At 36.0% G+C, this 19,459-nt stretch overlaps 1 protein-coding gene across 3 annotated transcripts in view; it reads left to right on the plus strand.

Annotated features, from left to right (window-relative positions):
* Positions 1–19,459, plus strand: part of ldb2 (LIM domain binding 2) — a 96,859-nt gene that overhangs the window by 16,902 nt on the left and 60,498 nt on the right. For all 3 annotated transcript variants that reach the window (XM_015402090.1, XM_015402092.1, XM_015402093.1), the window contains exon 2: positions 13,446–13,548. In XM_015402090.1, the coding sequence (XP_015257576.1) occupies positions 13,446–13,548 (103 nt within the window). The remainder of the gene's footprint in view (positions 1–13,445; positions 13,549–19,459) is intronic.

Genomic DNA, 19,459 nt, shown 5'->3' on the forward strand with positions numbered 1-19,459 from the left:
AACCCTGAATCATTTCCGTATGTTTTGCTGCTTTGAATTTAATCATCTCGCGAGGTTTGGTTCAAATCCAACATGTCCCATGACAGACAAAAGTAGTTTCAAACATCAAACAAAGGAGCCTTGCAATAAAACCATTGCCCTTCTTATTATCTGCAGACGTTTCCCTACTTTTTTAATTAGAGGCCTGAAGTAGCAAACAACACACCTGTATAAGAAACCACTTTATAGATGCTACTTACGCATTTTCTTTATTTCTATAACTTCATTGTTATCATCACTTTGTTGATCTTAGTAGTGGCATTTTCTATCCAGCTGCTAACTAACATGGCTGGTAAAGTAAAGAAATCTGCTAATACTAGTCACTCGCAACTCACTATTATATTTTATGAGAAATCATTTTGGACTTTCATCTAAGTTAATGTCAGTTAACTCTCACTGGTTTATTTAATCAACATATAAAGCTACAGGTGGGGATTTGTTCCAACAAAGGCATTCAAAGCTGCAGTATTATATTGAACATTTCCTAACTGCAGAATAATAGGCTTCCTGTATTGATAAATGTTCTACTCAGCAGCAAAAAATGTGCCGAGCTGATTGTTCAGTGCTCTAATTAGCAGAGAAAATGGAAGCAGAGTCCAGAGGATGGTCAAAGTCAATCTTTTCGTTTACCTTCAGATTATTTCTTTAAATAATTCACTCTGCCCGCGCCTGGTTGTATCTGTTCAGTTTTTCTGTTTATTTTTTTAATCCAGGTGGGGAGGGTTTATCTGCTTATTATTATTTTTTTTTAAGTTTACTTTTTTTATTGTCAAGCAGTTAGCTTTTGGTGTTTTCCTTTAGTTTTGGCTGAACAATTTTCAGCATCCAAAACATTCAGCATTCATGTATTTCAGTGAAGTTGTAATAATCTGGTTGTAATGTTATCTTTTTCTAATTTGGGTCAGAACTTTTGAACTGTTTATATGCAAGTATTGGGTATGTAGACAGACAAGTAACTATGATATGTATCATAGTTTATGTTCATTCCTATTTGTTGTTTCCCCTATCTTGATATAAAATTACTTTCTGCAAATACTGAATATATATGTGTTTGCTTTGATTCACTTTATGGATAGGTCGACCTGCTGAACAAGACTTAGAGCTGATTAAGGGAAAAATTGATCTATTTCAGTCACTGGCGGATTGGTTGGCACAACACAGCTAGAAAGGTTGGAACAGATTTATGTGGTTAGTTATAATATACTGAAATCATCTTTAGTATTTCTGTAGCTTCATTGTAAAATACTTGATCATTTCAGCACCCAATTGTGTCATATAAGACATTAGACACAAATAAAGTTAAAAAAAATTATTATTAGTTTAATTTTATACTGATTATAGCCCCAAACTGTATTTTTTTCAGAACAGTTTTATTGATAATTGTTTTTCTGTTTAGAAATGCTGATTTTCTTTTTCATTCCAAATATTTGGCCAAAATATCTCCTGTCAGTGCATTACTCCTCAGTGTTTATCTCCAGCATTAGTGCCTTTTTTCTGCTGTAGTAGTCAATTCTGCTCCATTCTGGGTGAAAGCCAGCAGTCTTGTCTGCTGTCATTTTTCAGGCTCATTCTGAATCGAGTTGTTGTCTTTAAAACAGCAGACAAATTACTTCTGTGTATTTACTTTGACCTTTTCTACGTTCTTATTGTATGGCATGTAGGTGGACCACGTCTTTGACTCCCACACATGAAGCCTGATACATGGAAAGAGAGGGACAGTGGGGCAAGAAGATGCCCAAATAAATTGGCAGATATGAAATTAAACTTGGGGACTTTTTCTGTGACTTCATTCAGAGAGATAAAGTTCATTTCTGTCGAATGTGAAGAGGCTGTTCAAGGGCAATGACTTTTTCCTGCTGCATTCATTTCTCTTCATTTCCATAATGCGTGGCAGGTGGCTGTATGGTGGCCAAATGCAGCAGTGTGTATAGTCCTCGCTCTAGACCCATGGGAATAAACATGTTGATGCCTAACATTCGTGTACCCTGGGTCTTAGAAATGATCACAATGGTTCTATAGAAAGAACTGCTTTATCACTTTAAACATCACTAACGGTGTGAAACCAACAAGGTAAGGGATTATTCTCTCAGGGGTCTCTGTCTCTATTTATTTACTTAGAATCTCACTTAGCCTGACTCCTCTTTACCCCCGAAATATTAATAGTAGTATAAGAAAAACAAACAAAAAAAACACCAAAATTCAAAATTGTTTAAGTAAACTGTTCATTTTAATGTTTAAGAGGCTAAACCAATGTAATAAGAAAAGCAACCCAAGTTTTACTGAAAACATTAATTTCTTTAGGTTTGAATAAAAAACCTCGAAGCTTTTCAGTGAATCCTTGCTGCACTGACTCATTCTTTAAATGTGACTGTCAACGGTGTGAGAATCAGAAAACCCCATTATTAATGTTTTGAACAGTTTCTTAAATCACTCTGTGTGTGTTCACTGCTTGCAAAGCTGTACAGAATCTTAACAAACCATTTAAATAATCTAATGTGCATGAGTTTAATTGAGTAATATGCATTTGACCCTTTCTTTTACATTTTCCACAGTAATAGAGCAGTGAAAGTAGAAATGTGGTACCACCTGGCTGCAGCCCCAACAATCTGCGCACAGCCCTGCATGTAGGAATGAGCTAAAATACTCATCATTAGAAATGAACATTTATAGCAGTTATAAGTTTATGAAGCCAGATATCACCTCCCTTATGTTTTGTCTCTGCAGGATAAACTGGATCTGATTAGGAATCTGTTTTGCCTAATCTAGCATTAGCCCACCTCCTTTTTTTCAAATAGTCTTTATACGAGAGAAATGACAAGAACATGCAGCGAATAAGACAAATAATAAATAATAACATACAAATTAAAACAACAAAGAAACCCAAGACATAGAAAGTAGTATTATGTCTTAAATAAAAAATGTCAGTGGGATTTTATTTAAACATTTATATACAGAGGTTTAATAAAGTAGTGGTACTGACAGCTGAAAACAATTGTAGATAATATGTAGTCATGAGTCATTTAGTAGATTTAAATTTAGTATTTGTTTTTCAGCAAGACAAATTCAATTTGTTGGTAGAGGACTGTTAATAGGAATATTCAGACTGTTTTTCAGTTATAATGTGTGTAGCAAGGGGTACTGTAGATGGCAAGTTTTTAAGGAGGTATGGGCTAAAAACTGTATTACAATATTGGTCATGAAAGTGAAAAAAGTGAAACTAAAAATATAACAGAACAAATATGTCTTATTGGAAGAAAACTTTTGCTACATATAATAAGAGCTAAAAATGAAGAAAACTTCAGTCATAATCAAAGAAAGTGATTATAAGTATCAGCATGGGATACTTTCATACACGGCATTGATACATTTTTTGATCTGGATTAACCTAAATTAATCTAGATTAAAATGTCTAATTTGAATTCTGCCAAAGGGCTTCATGAATTAGAATCAGAATCACATCAGAATCTAAATGAGAATTACTTTATTAATCCCATGCTGGAAAATTATTTCTTGCAGTGCAACGGTTTACAGAAGAGGGAAAAATAAGATAAGGATAATAATAAAATAACATAAGAATGAAATTAGATAAGGATTATATGTGTGTGCTACTTAAATAATAAGTAAAACTTAGTCCTTGAACAGGTTTTTCAAGCCAATTGGCGCATTAGACCAGGGGCTAATCTCCTGTTTCAAAAATGCATCACTTAATACCACTGAAGCAACATTTTCAAAAAGCGTCCCACTTTACCCACTTTCACCAAAGCAATCATAAAGAAGCAAAAGATAATTGTGGTAATCATTTGTGGTGTTGTGGTAAAATGAAATTTAAAATTTCATATCGCCTACCTAAAGGGAAGGTGTGAAGTTCCCAGCTGACATCAATGAGGTGTACAGTGACACAGAGGTAGTTATCATTATTGACAGATGTCCAGTGCTGCACCGTCAGTGCTAAACACGTCGCCTCAATCAGCTTTGTGCCGGTCTTTCCTTATGATAGTTCACCTCACAGGTAGTTTGGCAGATGGGTCAACTGTGGCTGCCTTGAGAACAAGCTCGTTCATTCTTAAAAAAAAAAAAAAAACCCATAAGGAAACCAGGGGGACTTTTTAGCTGCATCCATGTTAGCAAGCCACTTTCGATGTGTAAACAGTAGGCCTACACACAAGACTGATTTGTTCAGTCATAGCTATAGAACCAGCTCCCAAACCAAGTTTGAGAATGGATTAACAGCGATATTTTTTTTATCGCCTGACAAGACTCTGGCGTTAACATGCTGCGTTAACACCGACAACAGCCCACCACTAATATATATATCCATGCAACATTTTTATGTTAAATATCTGTAAAAGATTTAGCAGCATTTTGCAAAACCTTTATTTTCCCCTATTGTGTGAGCAATAAGTAGGTAATTTACTGTAAAATGAACCACAATCTTTCCTATTTATTACTAGGATGAGAGTAACAGTCTCCCTTTAACAATTAGTGTTCTAAAACAACAATATCTTTAAGTTTTTCTCCTTTCAAACCTTGAGGTACATTGTGGCCTTTGTGCTGTAATTTACCTGAGCGACATGTTACATATTATAAAAATGACCAGTATTAATTTTGTTTCCTTACATGTAGTTACTGAAGAATTGGTTAGTTCACATGAAATCATATTGACATTTTCTCCACTTGAGGCTGACTTCCAGTTTTTGAATATACCCAGTCCCTAGCTAACACATTGAATGTAGACTTGGTCATATTGCTCAAATCTTGCTCCAATACATTTTTCCCTTGATGTAAAATGAAGACAGACTTATTTTTTTCTCAAATTGCTCACTTCCAAATGAGTTGGTGCAGTTTTGAATTTTTGCTATTGTAGTATTTTTTCAAGACATGCTGAATGGGGTTTAGTACAGCGGGAATTCTCCAAGGTCAGGCCCCAGTCATGCTTACACTCTTGAAAGCTTTTCTGCCATCTGGTGCTGAAGCCAAAAACCAAAAGATACAGACTTCCTGCAAAACTAGTCCATGTTAAACAAAGACAATGGCTTGTTACGAAGATAATGCAGAAGAGAATGTGAATTTAATCACATTTATAAGCATTATTATCTGAGAAAGCTTGAAGGTTTATTTGTGTATGTGAAGCAGTCAGTGATATTTTCATGACATTCGGACTGACATTCGGACTCTGTATGGATGTTTTTATGCCAGTACTTAACCCTTAGCTCTGTTGCTATTTACTGAGGATCCTTACTATGCTGTCCCAATCCACTTGATTCTCTGTAAATCCCCAGGGTCTGGCCTGTGCTGGTGATTTGTGTTTGGCTAGTGGGCAATTGACACATCGATAAATCCCCCTCAGATGGGGTGCGATTCATTTGAATCAATAGAGCCTTATTGTCTGACGGCCGTCAAGGCCGTCACGGCTCCGACTGTGTCAGTTCACCTAAGGTCCCTTGGAGTCAGCAAGATTTGTTGCTTTTGACAACAAACATCGTCATGCACACGTGGTTTGTCAGAGAATCCACTGGCGTGAATGAAGGGAGGATGTTGTCTGTCACAGGGTAGTAGCAGAGGGGACGGGAGCCAGTAAGAGGGAGACAGATTTGAGGAGAGGCAGAGAGATAGTCAAATAAAATGAATTCTGGCAAATTATTGCAAGACAGAGTGAAGCCTTCGTTTTTTTATGGTAGATTTTTTTCATTTGAAACTTTACTAGCCACCAGATGAAAAGGAAATGAAAGCTCATCATAGTTTACTTTGCACAAAGCTGTGAGTCTTTTCTGAGGTTAGTTAAGCTTTAGATGTGGGTTCATCAGGGCTTGTCTTTACTGTTGTCTGGGCATCATTTTTTCCCCCTCTTTTCTAGATTTCCAAGAAAAAAGCCTGCCACATTTAGTATTGTCACGAAAGCCAAAAGCTGCCAGGATGCTCCCCTCTGGATGGTTTGTGGTTGTAGAACTTCATACTGGCATAATGGAACATGCAGTAGAGTAATTAAGAAGCATCTGGACATATTAATTGTCAGCTTGAGTTGATCACTGTTAAAAGCGATATGATTTTTAAAATCTAACAAACTTGTTGTATGCAGCCTTGTTCGTTGGCACTATCGATAGAATAGAATAGAATAGAATACTGTCCCACAATGGGGAAATTGTAGAAAAAGTTTTTAGCAAAAGTGGTGACACAAACGTGGACCTTAAGAAAGTGAATGAAATAACAGACTAAGAGACAGAAGAAAATAAAACACAGTACTGAAGAGATATAAATACTGGTGTATCTGGAGAATAAATAACCAATATACAGCTGTGGACATTTTTACAGTAATGGATATGTAAAAAAAAATAGCAGCAACACCAGAGGTATGCAAAACCACAAAAAGGACAGCAGCAAATTATTTAAGACAGAAACTGTGCAAAAATCAGCATGAATGTAACAACTTATTGAGGTTGTTGGGAGCAGTGTTGGTTATAAAGTCTTACAGCTGCTGGGAGGAAGGATCTGTGATAACGCTCCCTGGTGCATTTAGGGTGCAGCAGTCTGTCACTGAATGAGCTCTCCGGTTCTGCAACAGCTTCATGCATGAGGTGGGAGACATTATCCAACAGAGATGTTATTTTAGTTAGGATCCTTTTGTTTCTCACCTCCGGCACTGAGTCCTAAGGGCTTTAAATCAAAGCTGGCCTTCCTGATGAGCTTATCCAGCCGCTTTCTCTCAGCTACGGATAAGCAACTGCTTCAAGAGATAGCTTCATAGAAGATGGCTGATGCATCAACAGAGGCATAGAAGGTCTTTAGGAGCGCACCCTGCACTGCAAAAGACCTCAGTCACCTCAGCAGGAAGAGTCTGCTCTGACCTTACTTATAGAGAGCCTCAGTGTTGTGAGTCAGATATGCTGCAAAAGGACCTAGAGTTTTTGCACTGACCAAGAGTTTATATCCTTTCACTGTTCTTGAGTGGGTTCTCTTTTGATACTCTACCAAAAACATGACTGTAAGGTTGATTGGCCTTTGGAAACTCCTCTTAAGTTGAATTGTATGGTTTTTGTCCGGCCTACATGAGTGTTCCCCTTTGATGGAATGGTGGCCTGTCTGCTGAGTACCAACCCTCTCAGACAATTTTATAGACAATTGATTAATGACTGGATCCACTCTTTAGAGTCCTCCTACTGCTGATTAGCTGATTAAATAAATTAAACACATGCTTCTAAAAATACATAAATATGCCTGTTTTAATATAGCTTCATTTGCTAAAAAATTCCAATATTTACAGTACAGGAACTAAATAATAATATCACTGTTATAGAACTTCAGTTGAATAGGTGAAAAATTCTGCGCAATAACTATATTTGTTTAAATTCACGGCTGATGTTTATTTTAGCTTTTATTGACATTTTTCTCTCGGCACAATCAATATTTTAGATTATTATTACAGTATAGTTGCTGAAGGGGTGTTTAATTGTGTTGAGTATGAGATTTTTCATTTTCACATCCCTCGGTTGGCTGCATTGGGATGCTTTTCAATAAAGACACAAACAAACCCACATAATCTGTGGCTGAACCCTGCTGGGCCAAACACAGCCAATAGAGACAAGGCAATAGAGAGCATTGTCAGCTCTGCTAGGATGTGAAATGCTCCTTTTTTCGAAGGATGGTCTCAGGTTTGATTCAAATACCCTTAAACTGGTGAGGTTAACTGCATTAAGTGGAGAAATTTAAACATTTAGTTTCAGGAAAAGATTGAGAACAGAGGGTAAAAAGCAGAGTAAGATACAGTATTGAAAACTGTGGGTAGGTAATGTTTGACTAGAGCTTAACTAACACCATATCGAAAACAGAGTTATTAGAGTAAAAAGTAAACATCTCACTAGATTGAGATCTAACCTTTTCATATTGAAATTGAATTTTAATGTTTAGTGTCATTATGATACCATAGGGATTTTATGTGGAGACTTTAAAATTGCACACATATTATGCAATAAATGCAGCTTAAATACAACTGGACTCTGCATCACATTATCTTGTACTAACATTGTTGCTAAACTTTTATAATGCTTTTAAATAGGACAAAACTCTATGTTTCTACTGCATTTTGCACTGCACTGATTGTTTTCATATTAATGCCATTTCGCACCTTTATTTAAACTGGTTTCTTTTTTTCTCCTACATTATTTATATTCTTATCACTGCTGCACTTTGCATTGGTAATGTTTATCTAGTCCAGCTGCAGTATCATTACAACTATTGTAAGCTGTATGCCACAAATTTCGTTTTGTATACACTCTGTGCATACAGAATGACAATAAGTCTAAGTCTTAGTTACATTCGATTATTTTTAACAGCAGATCAGCATAGTAAGATGTAAATGAACATGTGTTTATATTAGTTATGACATTTTCTCTGTTTATCCCACTAGTGTCCTCCATTTTATTTAGACCAGTTGTGAAATTGAATTCAAAACAGACTAACTGCTTGCAATTGACCACCAAATTACAGTTATATCAAAATTGGTGTATTTTGCAAAACTGCAGTCGAAACCCTTTTTTGCATCACATCAGTCATATGAGCAACAACCAGAGGGTACTACTTGCAAAGGGATAAGAAGAAGTTGTGAAAAAACCTTTACATCTGTGATTTAATTTGTATATAATTAAAAATACCTTTTCAATTAAATATTTTTATATTTTTAAGTGAAATTATGTTTAGCTTGTAAACCAGGTAATTCTGAAAATTAAGAATAAAACAAAGAAAGCTGATTTATACTCAGAAATCAGGTAGTCTGCGTGTGTGCCGCAGTGAATGCAAATGTGCCTCCGCCCCTGCAGCAGACCCTCTGCTGCACCTCTCCAAAACTGTAGGTGACTGCAGAAAGTGCGGCACACAGGAGGCCTCTGATTGATCAAATCTACATCCGCTCTACACTATGCGTATTTCCTGTTTGGTACCTTACCGACTTGTTTTGTTTGTATAACCGCCATTGCAGAAAACGATTCGTGAAGTTGGACTAGCTAGAAGAGCGAGGTTTGCAAGAACCCTGGGACCCTTTTTCCTCCTTGATCCCCTCTCTTTTTTTGCCCTCATGTCCCTCTGTTGTTGCACAAACTTGCCCCCACTTCCTCACCGCCTCGGCCGTATCTCGACCCACAGCTAGTTCGTCATTGTTCCTGTTGCGTTGCGGCGTGGAATAAACATAGCGCAGACCATGCTTCAATATTGGGTATATATAAAAAAAAATATGCGACAAGCTCACTGCGACACACTGCTGCAGGAGTATAACCAGCTCTTTAAGTTTAAGCTGCCCGTTGAAGTCTGACTGTTTTTTTTTTTTTTTCTTTATTCTGGGTATTATGTATACCAGGATGTATTATAACTATAACTGCATATATTTGCATTTCAAGTTTACTTAATTTATACAGCGTATTTTATCATGTAAAGAAGGCACATGTGTTGGGAATGAAAATGTAGTTGTAATTCTTTTAACTATAACAATTAAAATTGTGTTTTCATTTTATGGGAGGTCCCAATCTGATATTGATATTTGCCAAAAAACAATAACTGGATTATAGAGGGCTGCATCAAAATCTCTAACATAGGCAGCTAATTGAAAAACTCCAGTTTTGTCCACTTTTGTCAAGCTTTTGTGTAACCTATTTGTAAATAATACCTGGGTTAATAGAGGTTGTTGTCATACCTATTGATGATTGTTGTCTGTTTTTCTAAACTTCCACAATACAAAATGAGAAAAAGAAAAGACTCATGCTTAGACTTAGACTTAGACAAACTTTATTTTCATCTTGTTTACACAGAGTGTACAGTATACAAACATAAATTTCGATGCGTACAGCTTTACAATAGTGAAATCAACATTACCATTTATAAAGTGCAGCATTTATCAGAATGTAAACAGTTTAGCAAAAACAGGAAAACCAGTTTAAAGTCATGGTGCTAAAGACATTCACATGGAAAGGTTCAGTGCAGTGCAAAATGAATAAATATGGTGCAAATATGCCGTAGAACATTGAGATGCGTTCTATTTAAAGGGGTTATGAAAAAAATCAGCCATATTGGCAAATACAATGTTTTCATGTGTGATGCAGAATCTTGAGTTTCAACAGTTTAACAGTCTGATGGCAGCAGGTGAAAAGCTGTTGCAGAACCAGCTGGGACTGCAGCGAATGCTCCAAAGCCTCTTCCCAGAGGGCAGCAGGGAGAACAGTCCATGGTATGGGTGTGAGGTGTCACTGATGATGTTACGGGCTTTGGACAAAACGTCTAATATTGTATCGGTCAATACTAAAAGCTGCCATTTCTCTGCCGTATCATAAATTTAAAACAACTTTATTAGGCAAACTTGTGCTTCCTAGCGATTTTATTCATAAGCAACTTTTTTGCTTGTCATTTGCAAATAAAGATAATGAAAAGGGTTTTATGCTTCACAGATTCTTAAGGGACATTTGACATTATAAACTGGATATGGAAAATTCAAATGATATGATTGCGAGTTTTTGAAGTGGCAACCTAATGTAAGAGGCTTTAGTGAAGGTCTTTGTAACATTTTACTGTATTTGTAGTGTTGATACCAATAGTATGGAGGGATGGTTGAGGGCTTCTGTGTGAGTGCAGTGAGCGTGTTGGTTACCCTTCACTTGACTGTCAATCCCGAGAGTGTCTGCCTCCTCCTGCTTCTGGATTATGAGGTGAACACCGTCTGAATGCCGACCAGCACCAGGTTCAGTCTCTTTCTCTTTTGTCCCTGTGTGCCACTCTTCTCTGTCTTTCTGAAATAGATGTATTCACATGACACCACACACATGCTGGCTGTTCACACCTGCTGATTCTCTGTGTGACACACACACACAAAAAAACACACAGCAACTCATGCAGCTCATCCCCAGTGAACTGATAGTAAGTTGGCTTACCAGATTCAATTTATTTTTTTTTGGATTTTTTTTATTTTATTTTATTTTTTTTGTGAGGAGGTTCACAGACAAACTCTTGGCATGTAATCAATTATCAGTTTGTTTTACTGTGTAACACTGAGAGGGAGAGATGTTTTTTTTTGCACTGTTGGGTCGAGCAATTACTCTGATTGACCCAGTGGGAGCGCTATAATTACAGGTCAATAGTGTCCTTTTAAAGGTGATGTCTTTGGTTCAGCTTGTGGCAGCAAACCAAGCAACTATGTTGCACAAATGCTCAAATTTTTGCTTAAGGGCATTTATAAATACTTTTTCCAGTTGATGCAAAAACGTTGCTCATTTTGTTGTGCACTTAAATTGATTAGCAACATTGCTGTAGCCAAATAATGAGGCAAAATGGGAAATTATTTGTTGCATCCAGCTTTTGACATCTAATAGGATGAAGATGGTTGGTTGTTAGTGTTAATATAGAGAAATATATCTAAAAAGGAGAAAATCTGCTTTTAGAATATGTCCTCATTTTATTTTTCAACTTGATTAAATCATAAAGAGTAGTGTTAAAAACTATTTCAGAGTTATAGCTCTTGTCACATGCAGCGTTTTTGCATTCTTGTGAGATCTTTTGGTAAACATAAAGCTGTTCAAAAATAACACAGAATTTGTAGTGATTAAAACATTTTAGTGGAATCCCACTTGTGTTGTGCTGATGATCGTCTATTGATTATTCAGCTTGATTAGGGTTATGTTCTGGGACTGCGCACAACATGTCCCCAGTTTTGCATCAGACTTGCCGTGAATGAGACACGCTGACCCGCGGGGCGCTCCGGTCACCGCTCATCAGGCCTGACACTGCTCGATGGTGACAATGCTAATTGTCAACATCTGGGAAGTGCTTGCCATTCTCCTCTCCTGCGCAGTCTGAAACGTGGTGATCTGTCATAACATGTCAGAGGAAATTAGCATCAGCTGAACATAGATGGCTGGAAGAGGGAGGTGGGGGGGGGATCCCGCCAATTTTATAAGGAGCTTTACTGAGAGGGGGGTGGAGAGATACTGTCCAAGCTGTAGGAGGATAAATAATAAAAAAAAAATCACTTTAGCAGAATGAATGATGGAAATATTTTTCATTAGTTCCCCATATTATCTCTCTTTCATATCTGTACCTCTGAAAATAATGTTATTCTTTAAATTTTTCCAAAACTATAAAGAACTCCATTAAAGTTTAAACCAGTTATAGTTGTTGTCTATATATTATATGGATAACCACAGGTGCATCTCGGCAAATAAAAATATTCGTTATTAAAAATCTATCAATAATTTAGTCCTTTGCAGAAATATCAGACTATTGTGATGATGCAGACTTTATAAGTCACTAAGTGAAATACTTTGAAAATCAATCGATATTGGAGGAAATGACAAGACTTTATTACTTTTATATTTTGATTGCAAAAATTAAGATCAATTCAATAACAAGAAAAGTACCTGAATATGTTTAAAAAAAAACAACCAACAATGCTTCTATAAAAAAATCTTGAAAATCCTCTCAGAGTGAAAAAAACACAGATTAAGGTACTTACATTTTTTTTTAATCTACTTAGCTTATTAACTTTTTAACTTAATTTACAGTAGGTATCACATCATCCAAGCGCTCATCTAATTGTTCAAATGCCAAAATGACATGTTCAGCCACGTAGTAGTATCATTGCTGAATTTTTATATATAAACCTTGTGCTTCTACATAGACAAGCGTTATGGAAGTGACGAAAACAGTAACTTGCTCTATAAAGGGGTGCGATGCCAGAGGAAACTGGTTGGTCATTTGTGAGATAACTATGGGAACTAAACAAGATGACATTAGCTAATTAATTAGCCATGTTATCTGAACTATTAGCCTTTTGTAGGTTTTTTATTTTCCCAGCAGAACATGGCAAGGCTGATGTGTGGCACCCCTGTAGCTCCAAACATTTGCTCCATCTAGTTCTTTTTTTGACTACATTTATTAGCAGCACTATGGAGGTCTAAGTACTTTTGTTATTATGAATCCATACATCTTTTTAAAAGTTAAGGATTTTTTATTTTTATTTAGTCTATTGGCCCAGTTATTCAAATTCACTTTCTAAAATTGTAGCTCAAACTAAATGTTTGAACAAGATTTTCTCCAAATAAAGCTGGAAGAATGATGTGATTTCAAACATTCATTAATATAATAAAATAAAAAGTTTTAAGCCTGTGCCACAAAAAAATAGATCAAATTCAGGAGAAATCAGTCTTTAATTTGTATATATTTAAAAAGAAAAGGTACAAATACATCGATAAAAATATGTTTTTAGGGGATTTTGATGCTGCTTTTTTTTAGAAATAATCCATCACACAGTCTTTGTAGGATGGAGAATCTCACGTGCTTGTGGTAATTATTTTAGAAAAAGGTTGTAATCATAAGTTTCCGAATAGAGAGGGGTACAGATACCCTAATAATGTTAGATTTTATTTTTTTCCTGACAGGAAAGTGACAGTTTGTGGTGGGATGCCTTTGCTACCGAGTTTTTCGAGGAAGATGCTACCCTCACCCTCTCTTTCTGCCTCGAAGATGGACCAAAGAGATACAGTAAGAACACAACATACATATTTAAAAAAAAAATTTTTTTTTTAAGGAATGTTTAGGAGCTGTAAAGAAGTGAAGTCATCCTCAGCTTAAGAGTTTTTTTTCCCAGCTCTAATTCCAATGTGTTCAGTCATTCAACATATTCCATGCTGCACTCCCTGCTGCTTTGATTCTAAGCAAATGCTTTATCTTACTTTTATAAGCTTTACATTTTGCACTTTATGAGTCATTTTGCTTATCTGGAACCCGTAAATATCTTCCCAATGTTAATCATCAGCCTTCGGTATTGTCAATAATATGGATGTTTATGACATTGTAGGAGGGGAGATTTTAAAGCAGGTTGCAAAAGCAAAGCTTTGTGTTATGTTTCTGCAGCAAAACCGTAGCCTTCTTATAGATCACGACAGCTGTCTGTGGTGCTCATTATGCTTTCAAATGATTTTTTTGCAAAAGTGTAAAAAAAAAGAGAAAAATATTGTATTTTTTACATTTCTTTTACCTGCTACTTCCTTCCTTTTCAAAGTTTCCAGTCAAATAATTGATTTGTTACATTTCCCAAAATACCTCTATAGCACCTCACTGCAAACAACAACAAATGTGTGAACTTTACCAGTAAAGATTTTTACCCTGAAACATTTTTTTTGCTGTTTGTGTGTGTCTCTCTCTTTACTGTATCTTTTACTCTGTAAAACATTTGCTGAGCATTGATGCAATGTCACACCTAAATACTTGCAAATTATTTCTAAAAATGTCATCATAAGATAAACATACGGGTCTCAGTATCCACAAAGTACCTGTTTTATGTAAACACTGTTCTAAGATTATATACATTTTGATTGTTTACAGTTTAAAAACAAGCAGAGAATGTTTTGATGCCTGATGTGGTAACAAACTTTACAATTATTGATATGTAAAAAACACAAAAGTTTCCTTTCTAATTAGAATTTTTTTCCGATATAGTTGCAAGAGATTTGGACTGCATAAAACTAATTCTTGACCTAGTAGATAGAAGAAAAGTAAATTCATTGTGATTATAAAGGATACAGAACAATTGTTAGTCCGCCTAAAAACATTATCCATACACAAAGATGAAATCTTTCTTACTGCCCCAAGAATCAAAATAATTTAGTATTCAGTGTCATTTGAGCCATAAAAATAATAAAGGGGACAAAGATCCACTTTTGGTTCTGGAGCTGCTGGTTGCAGAACTCTGGTCAGGAGAAAAATGTAATTAAAGTCACAATTGCAACTTCATGAAAAAAAGAAAACAGAAAGTTGCACGTTTTATTTGAAAATTGCTCAATCCTAATGGCATTCAGGTGCCAGTAGAATAAAATTATCTTATATTTTCTATCTGATTATTGGGTAGGTCAAGCAGACACATCATGACCACAGGGCTGCGTGTTCACCCACCCTTTTATGTTGCTAAAATTACCCTCACCTCTTGATGCATGACTCAAACCACATCTCTGAGCATTTGCTCATGTATCTGGCACCAGTGGATCTTTTAAACCCAGTACATGCGTTGAATGGACTGTTTTTTTTTTCAGCACCAACCATACACTCTTGATTGGATCTGGAGAAATCGGAACCTAGATCAAAAACTCAAACTCTTTGGGTGTTCCTTACAGTACACCATTACTCAATCTTTTTTGCTTTGTGGCAGGTAGCTTTGTGTTGTTAAAAAAAGGCATCAGTGCATAATATTTTTTTATGATTTACATTGTATTCAGTAGTGCTACGGTAGGTGAAATGGGCCAATTTTACACCCAAATGGATGGCAGGACTCAAGACTTCTTTCATAACATTGTCCAAAGCATGCAGTCTCTTCCAGATGATTTCTTTTCCCATACTGCATTCTGGTTCCACGTGTTCTCCTGCAGAGGGATACATATTTACCTGGGCACCCACAAGATATAAAAAAGCATGATTCATTAGATCAGGAAACCTTCTTACAATTGCAGTGTGATCCTGTTACGATGCTTGTTGGTATTTTTGGCAGCTTACAGGGGTCAGAGCTGGTCTGCAGATATGAGACTCTTTATGTAATAAATCACCAGGCCCCGGCTGCAACAATTTGGCCCTTTTCAAAGTTGCTTGAATCCTTATGTTTAGCCATTTTTTCTGCATTAAGAACATTACATTTTTGCTTCTTTTTGTTTGCAATCCATTAGCAGATACATGAAGTGATGAAAAGATAATCAGGGCTTTTACTTAATATCTAGGTAGTTCAATGTTATGCCTGTTCGGTGTATGTGGGATTTTGCTTTTGTTCTGTATCCTGATGACTCATTCATTTTCATATCTTAAGAGATTGCCGTCTTTTAGTTTAGGAACTTCATTCTGAGCTCAAGAAACAGTAAGACTACAGCTTTACAGTTTGCTATCTAAAGTAAAAAGCAGATGCTCTTACTAAGTTTGTGATTTCGTCCTCCATCACATCTGCATGTTTTGTTCTGAAACATATTGAAAATCACACGGAGACAGATAAGGACGCAGAGCACTGAAACGAGCAGATGTGCGAGTGGCATCGGCCGCGTTTTTCTGCATGTGTGTCACAGCTCACCAGTGGAGGAGGAGGAGGGAGCGAAAGTGAGAACAGAGAGACGTGCAGTGGAGGATTGTTGTTAGCTGGGCTCAGCTTTGCTTTTCAAATGTAAAAATAAAAATCCCCACCGGTGTGGAGATGGTAACCCTGTTCCCCCGGGAACAAGAGGCTTAACACCATGGCGATGATGACTCACCGTCAGTCGTATCACATTCAGGTGCGCTAAGTTGCCCAAATGTTTGCAAAAGACCTACACCAGCAAACTTTAAATATACTCTCGCTTTTGTTTTGTTTTTTGTCTATGAAAAAAGTAAGCATTTAGCACGTATTGTTCAAATGTGTTCATAACCCACTACTGGAAATTAATATGATCAACAATAAAGATTTTAGGAAAGTCCTAATAGAATTCACTAGAGTCTGTCTCTGGTTTTGGCCAAAGCTCTAAACAGCTTGACTCAGCAAGGAGAAGGAATTTTTACAGTAAAGCTAATTAAAGCTTTGAGAATAGAAATCCTATTAGTTATATAACAGTGCCATGGCGGTAAACACACCAAAACAATAAAAAAATCTTACAACAGTTACCAGTCTCCTGGAGTCCCTAGCCTAATTAATGAAATCAATCAAATTTCGTTTCCTATAAAACATAATTTGGGTTTTTCTTTTAATGTCTCGGCTGTCATGTCATGGTAAGAAATCAGTTTGGCACATTCTCCTGTCAGAATGTCCCTACATTCCTCACTGTTAACAAAACATATTTTTACATTTCAACATTACATGCATACAAAATAAATAATATTCATGTGTAGCGTGATTAAAAAAGAAAGATCTAACCTTGTACCTTTTAAAGGATTGTAGTTTTAATGAGGAAACCTCTGGTATCGTTGTTATATTTTTAGCTGAGAGATACAAGACCGTGAACGTATCACACATAATTATGGGTAGTGGTGGCCTAGTGGTTTAGGGCATAGAGCTTGGAACCCTGAGGTTCTGAGTTTGGGCCCCAATCCCACAGACTGCCACTCTGGGTCTCTGAGCAAGACACTTAACCCCACACTGCTCCCCGGGTGCCACACAATGGCAGTCCACTGCTCCCCAATGGGATGGGTTAAATGGAGAGGTACATTTCTCCAATTTGAGATCAATAAAGTCCAATTATTATCATTATTATTACCTCTTAGCCAATATATACCCAGAAGAAAGAAACACATTTAGAATGAGGGATGCATAATATATTGGCATTAATATCTAGATTGCCTGATGTGGATCATTTTAAAGCATTTTGGTATCATATCAGCAGAGAAGATACTAGTAACCAATGTTTACTTCCATATACGTAATTGCTGTTTTTGTTGCATGAGGGCAAGTTGCTATTTGGACATGGTACAGTGATTGTGATGCAGCTTAGAATTGTGGTTGCTTAATTGCAGCAGACAAGCTTCTGTGGTCAGTAAATATCAGGTATTAGCCATGATGGCACAATTAGCGTCGAATATTGGCCCAAAATGCAATATTGTCGCATCCCTACTAAAAGCATATTAATAAAAATATGTCATTGTTATTTATCAAGGCTTTCTTAGGTTGTCTATTCTTTACAGTTAATTTGCTGTAATTAAGTATTCACATGTTAGCTATAAAGTAAATGGTCCTAGAAATGCTAAAAGTGATCTGATTAATATTAATATTAAATAATCTCACAGCTTCAATTCACATCCTATTGTCTTATATTTCTCTTTACTTCCCTATGTGGAGCCTTAAGATAACACAATCTGTTTAAAATGAATCTACCCCCTGTTTATTAAAAACTGCCACCTCCTGTGCATTCTATAATATTTATCTACTTTAGACGTAATGTAGATTATAGAAAATTCTTTTAAGTTAAGTTTTATCAAAATGTTGACACAGCCAGTGTGAAGTTAGACGTTTTAGATTTAAAGGCTATATGGCTCCATTTCCTTACCTGCCCTCTCCACGTTTAATAAAAAAAATGCACATGCACAACCCTGTACCGGTTCCCGAGAGGGAACACCTGTTAAACATGTGCGAGAGCATGCACGAGTAGATTTCTACTCATGCACGCTGTTAAAAAGTTGCTGTTTGCATCGCTCATACAAGATTACTTTCCAAAAGAAGATTTGCAATTTTTCCACTATGTCAGACTCACCAAAGTGAAAATGGGTACGAACACGTAGGACAGCCTTAAGTAAACATATCACCAGAATGATTGACAATTAGAAGGACCACTTATTTTGATGATCCACCCTAAAAAGACCATCTACTTTACTAAAACTAGAACTTTACTAAACTTTTTAAGAGTTGAGAACCATGACCAGAACTGTAGAGCTACAACATGAACAAGCAACAAATGGACCTGCAGCAACCATGAGAGAATAAAGCTGTAGAATCTGGGGCGTTGTTTTCTTTTGTTGGTCCAAAAAAATTCATTGCTAGTCTATGCTGAAAAACAAGAAAATCACTGTATTCTCTAACAGTCTTGCCATATTTTGCCAAACCTCATGAATTATTTCTTAAAAGAAAACTGTTTTTTTTGTGTGTGTGTGTGTGATTTTGTTTAAAAATGAAGTTTGAATGGAAAAAAAATCCTGTTATATATATATATAAATACACGATATAATGTGTTGTGCCTCAATAATTAATCTGCAGATGATTTTCAATAGTTTTTTTTCCCAAAAGAGTCCATCTGTAACAAACACGTGCTACTGAGTTAGTAAAAATAATTAGCACTGCAGATTTCTAAGACCTGCAGCCTTTCTTATATTAAAGTGATTAAATCGTATATGCAGTCATGCGAATCAAACTGTGGTATTGATTTTTAAATGTGCAAGTTAGTTTTAGTTTTGTTTCCTGATTTCTCTCCACCTCTGTTTTTAATTAGTCTTCATATTAAAGCTCCAATTTCTTTACTAGAATTATAAATTATACCTAATTATACCTAAGAAATTATTTTACCTAATGCAGTAACCCTGGGTTAACTTACACAGTTAATAACCCCAGAACTACTTCTTTTGGATCTCTTAAATAACTCCATTATATGTTGAAACGGGCTCATTGTACAAAGTCATGAGAATTCTCGAAAAAATGGAGAAGAAATAAAAGGTTTTCTTTTCTTGTTCATGTTACAGCTTTTCACACATTTAAGTAGTTAAATGTATTTTCCATCAACATAAATAAACAAGAAGCATCTTTTGATTTAAAAGAAAATGATATATAAAAAAACAATCCTGATTTCTTTGTATTTAAAAAGGGAGCAAAAAACACAGTGACATGCTCACAAGGGTATTACTTTTAGAAAATGTATACAGTTATATCTCAAACTATCTATAAACATCTCTCTCTCTCTCTCTCTCT

This window comes from Cyprinodon variegatus, unplaced genomic scaffold, assembly GCF_000732505.1.
Source record: "Cyprinodon variegatus isolate N-32 unplaced genomic scaffold, C_variegatus-1.0 Scaffold1298, whole genome shotgun sequence".
Lineage (NCBI taxonomy): Eukaryota > Metazoa > Chordata > Actinopteri > Cyprinodontiformes > Cyprinodontidae > Cyprinodon > Cyprinodon variegatus.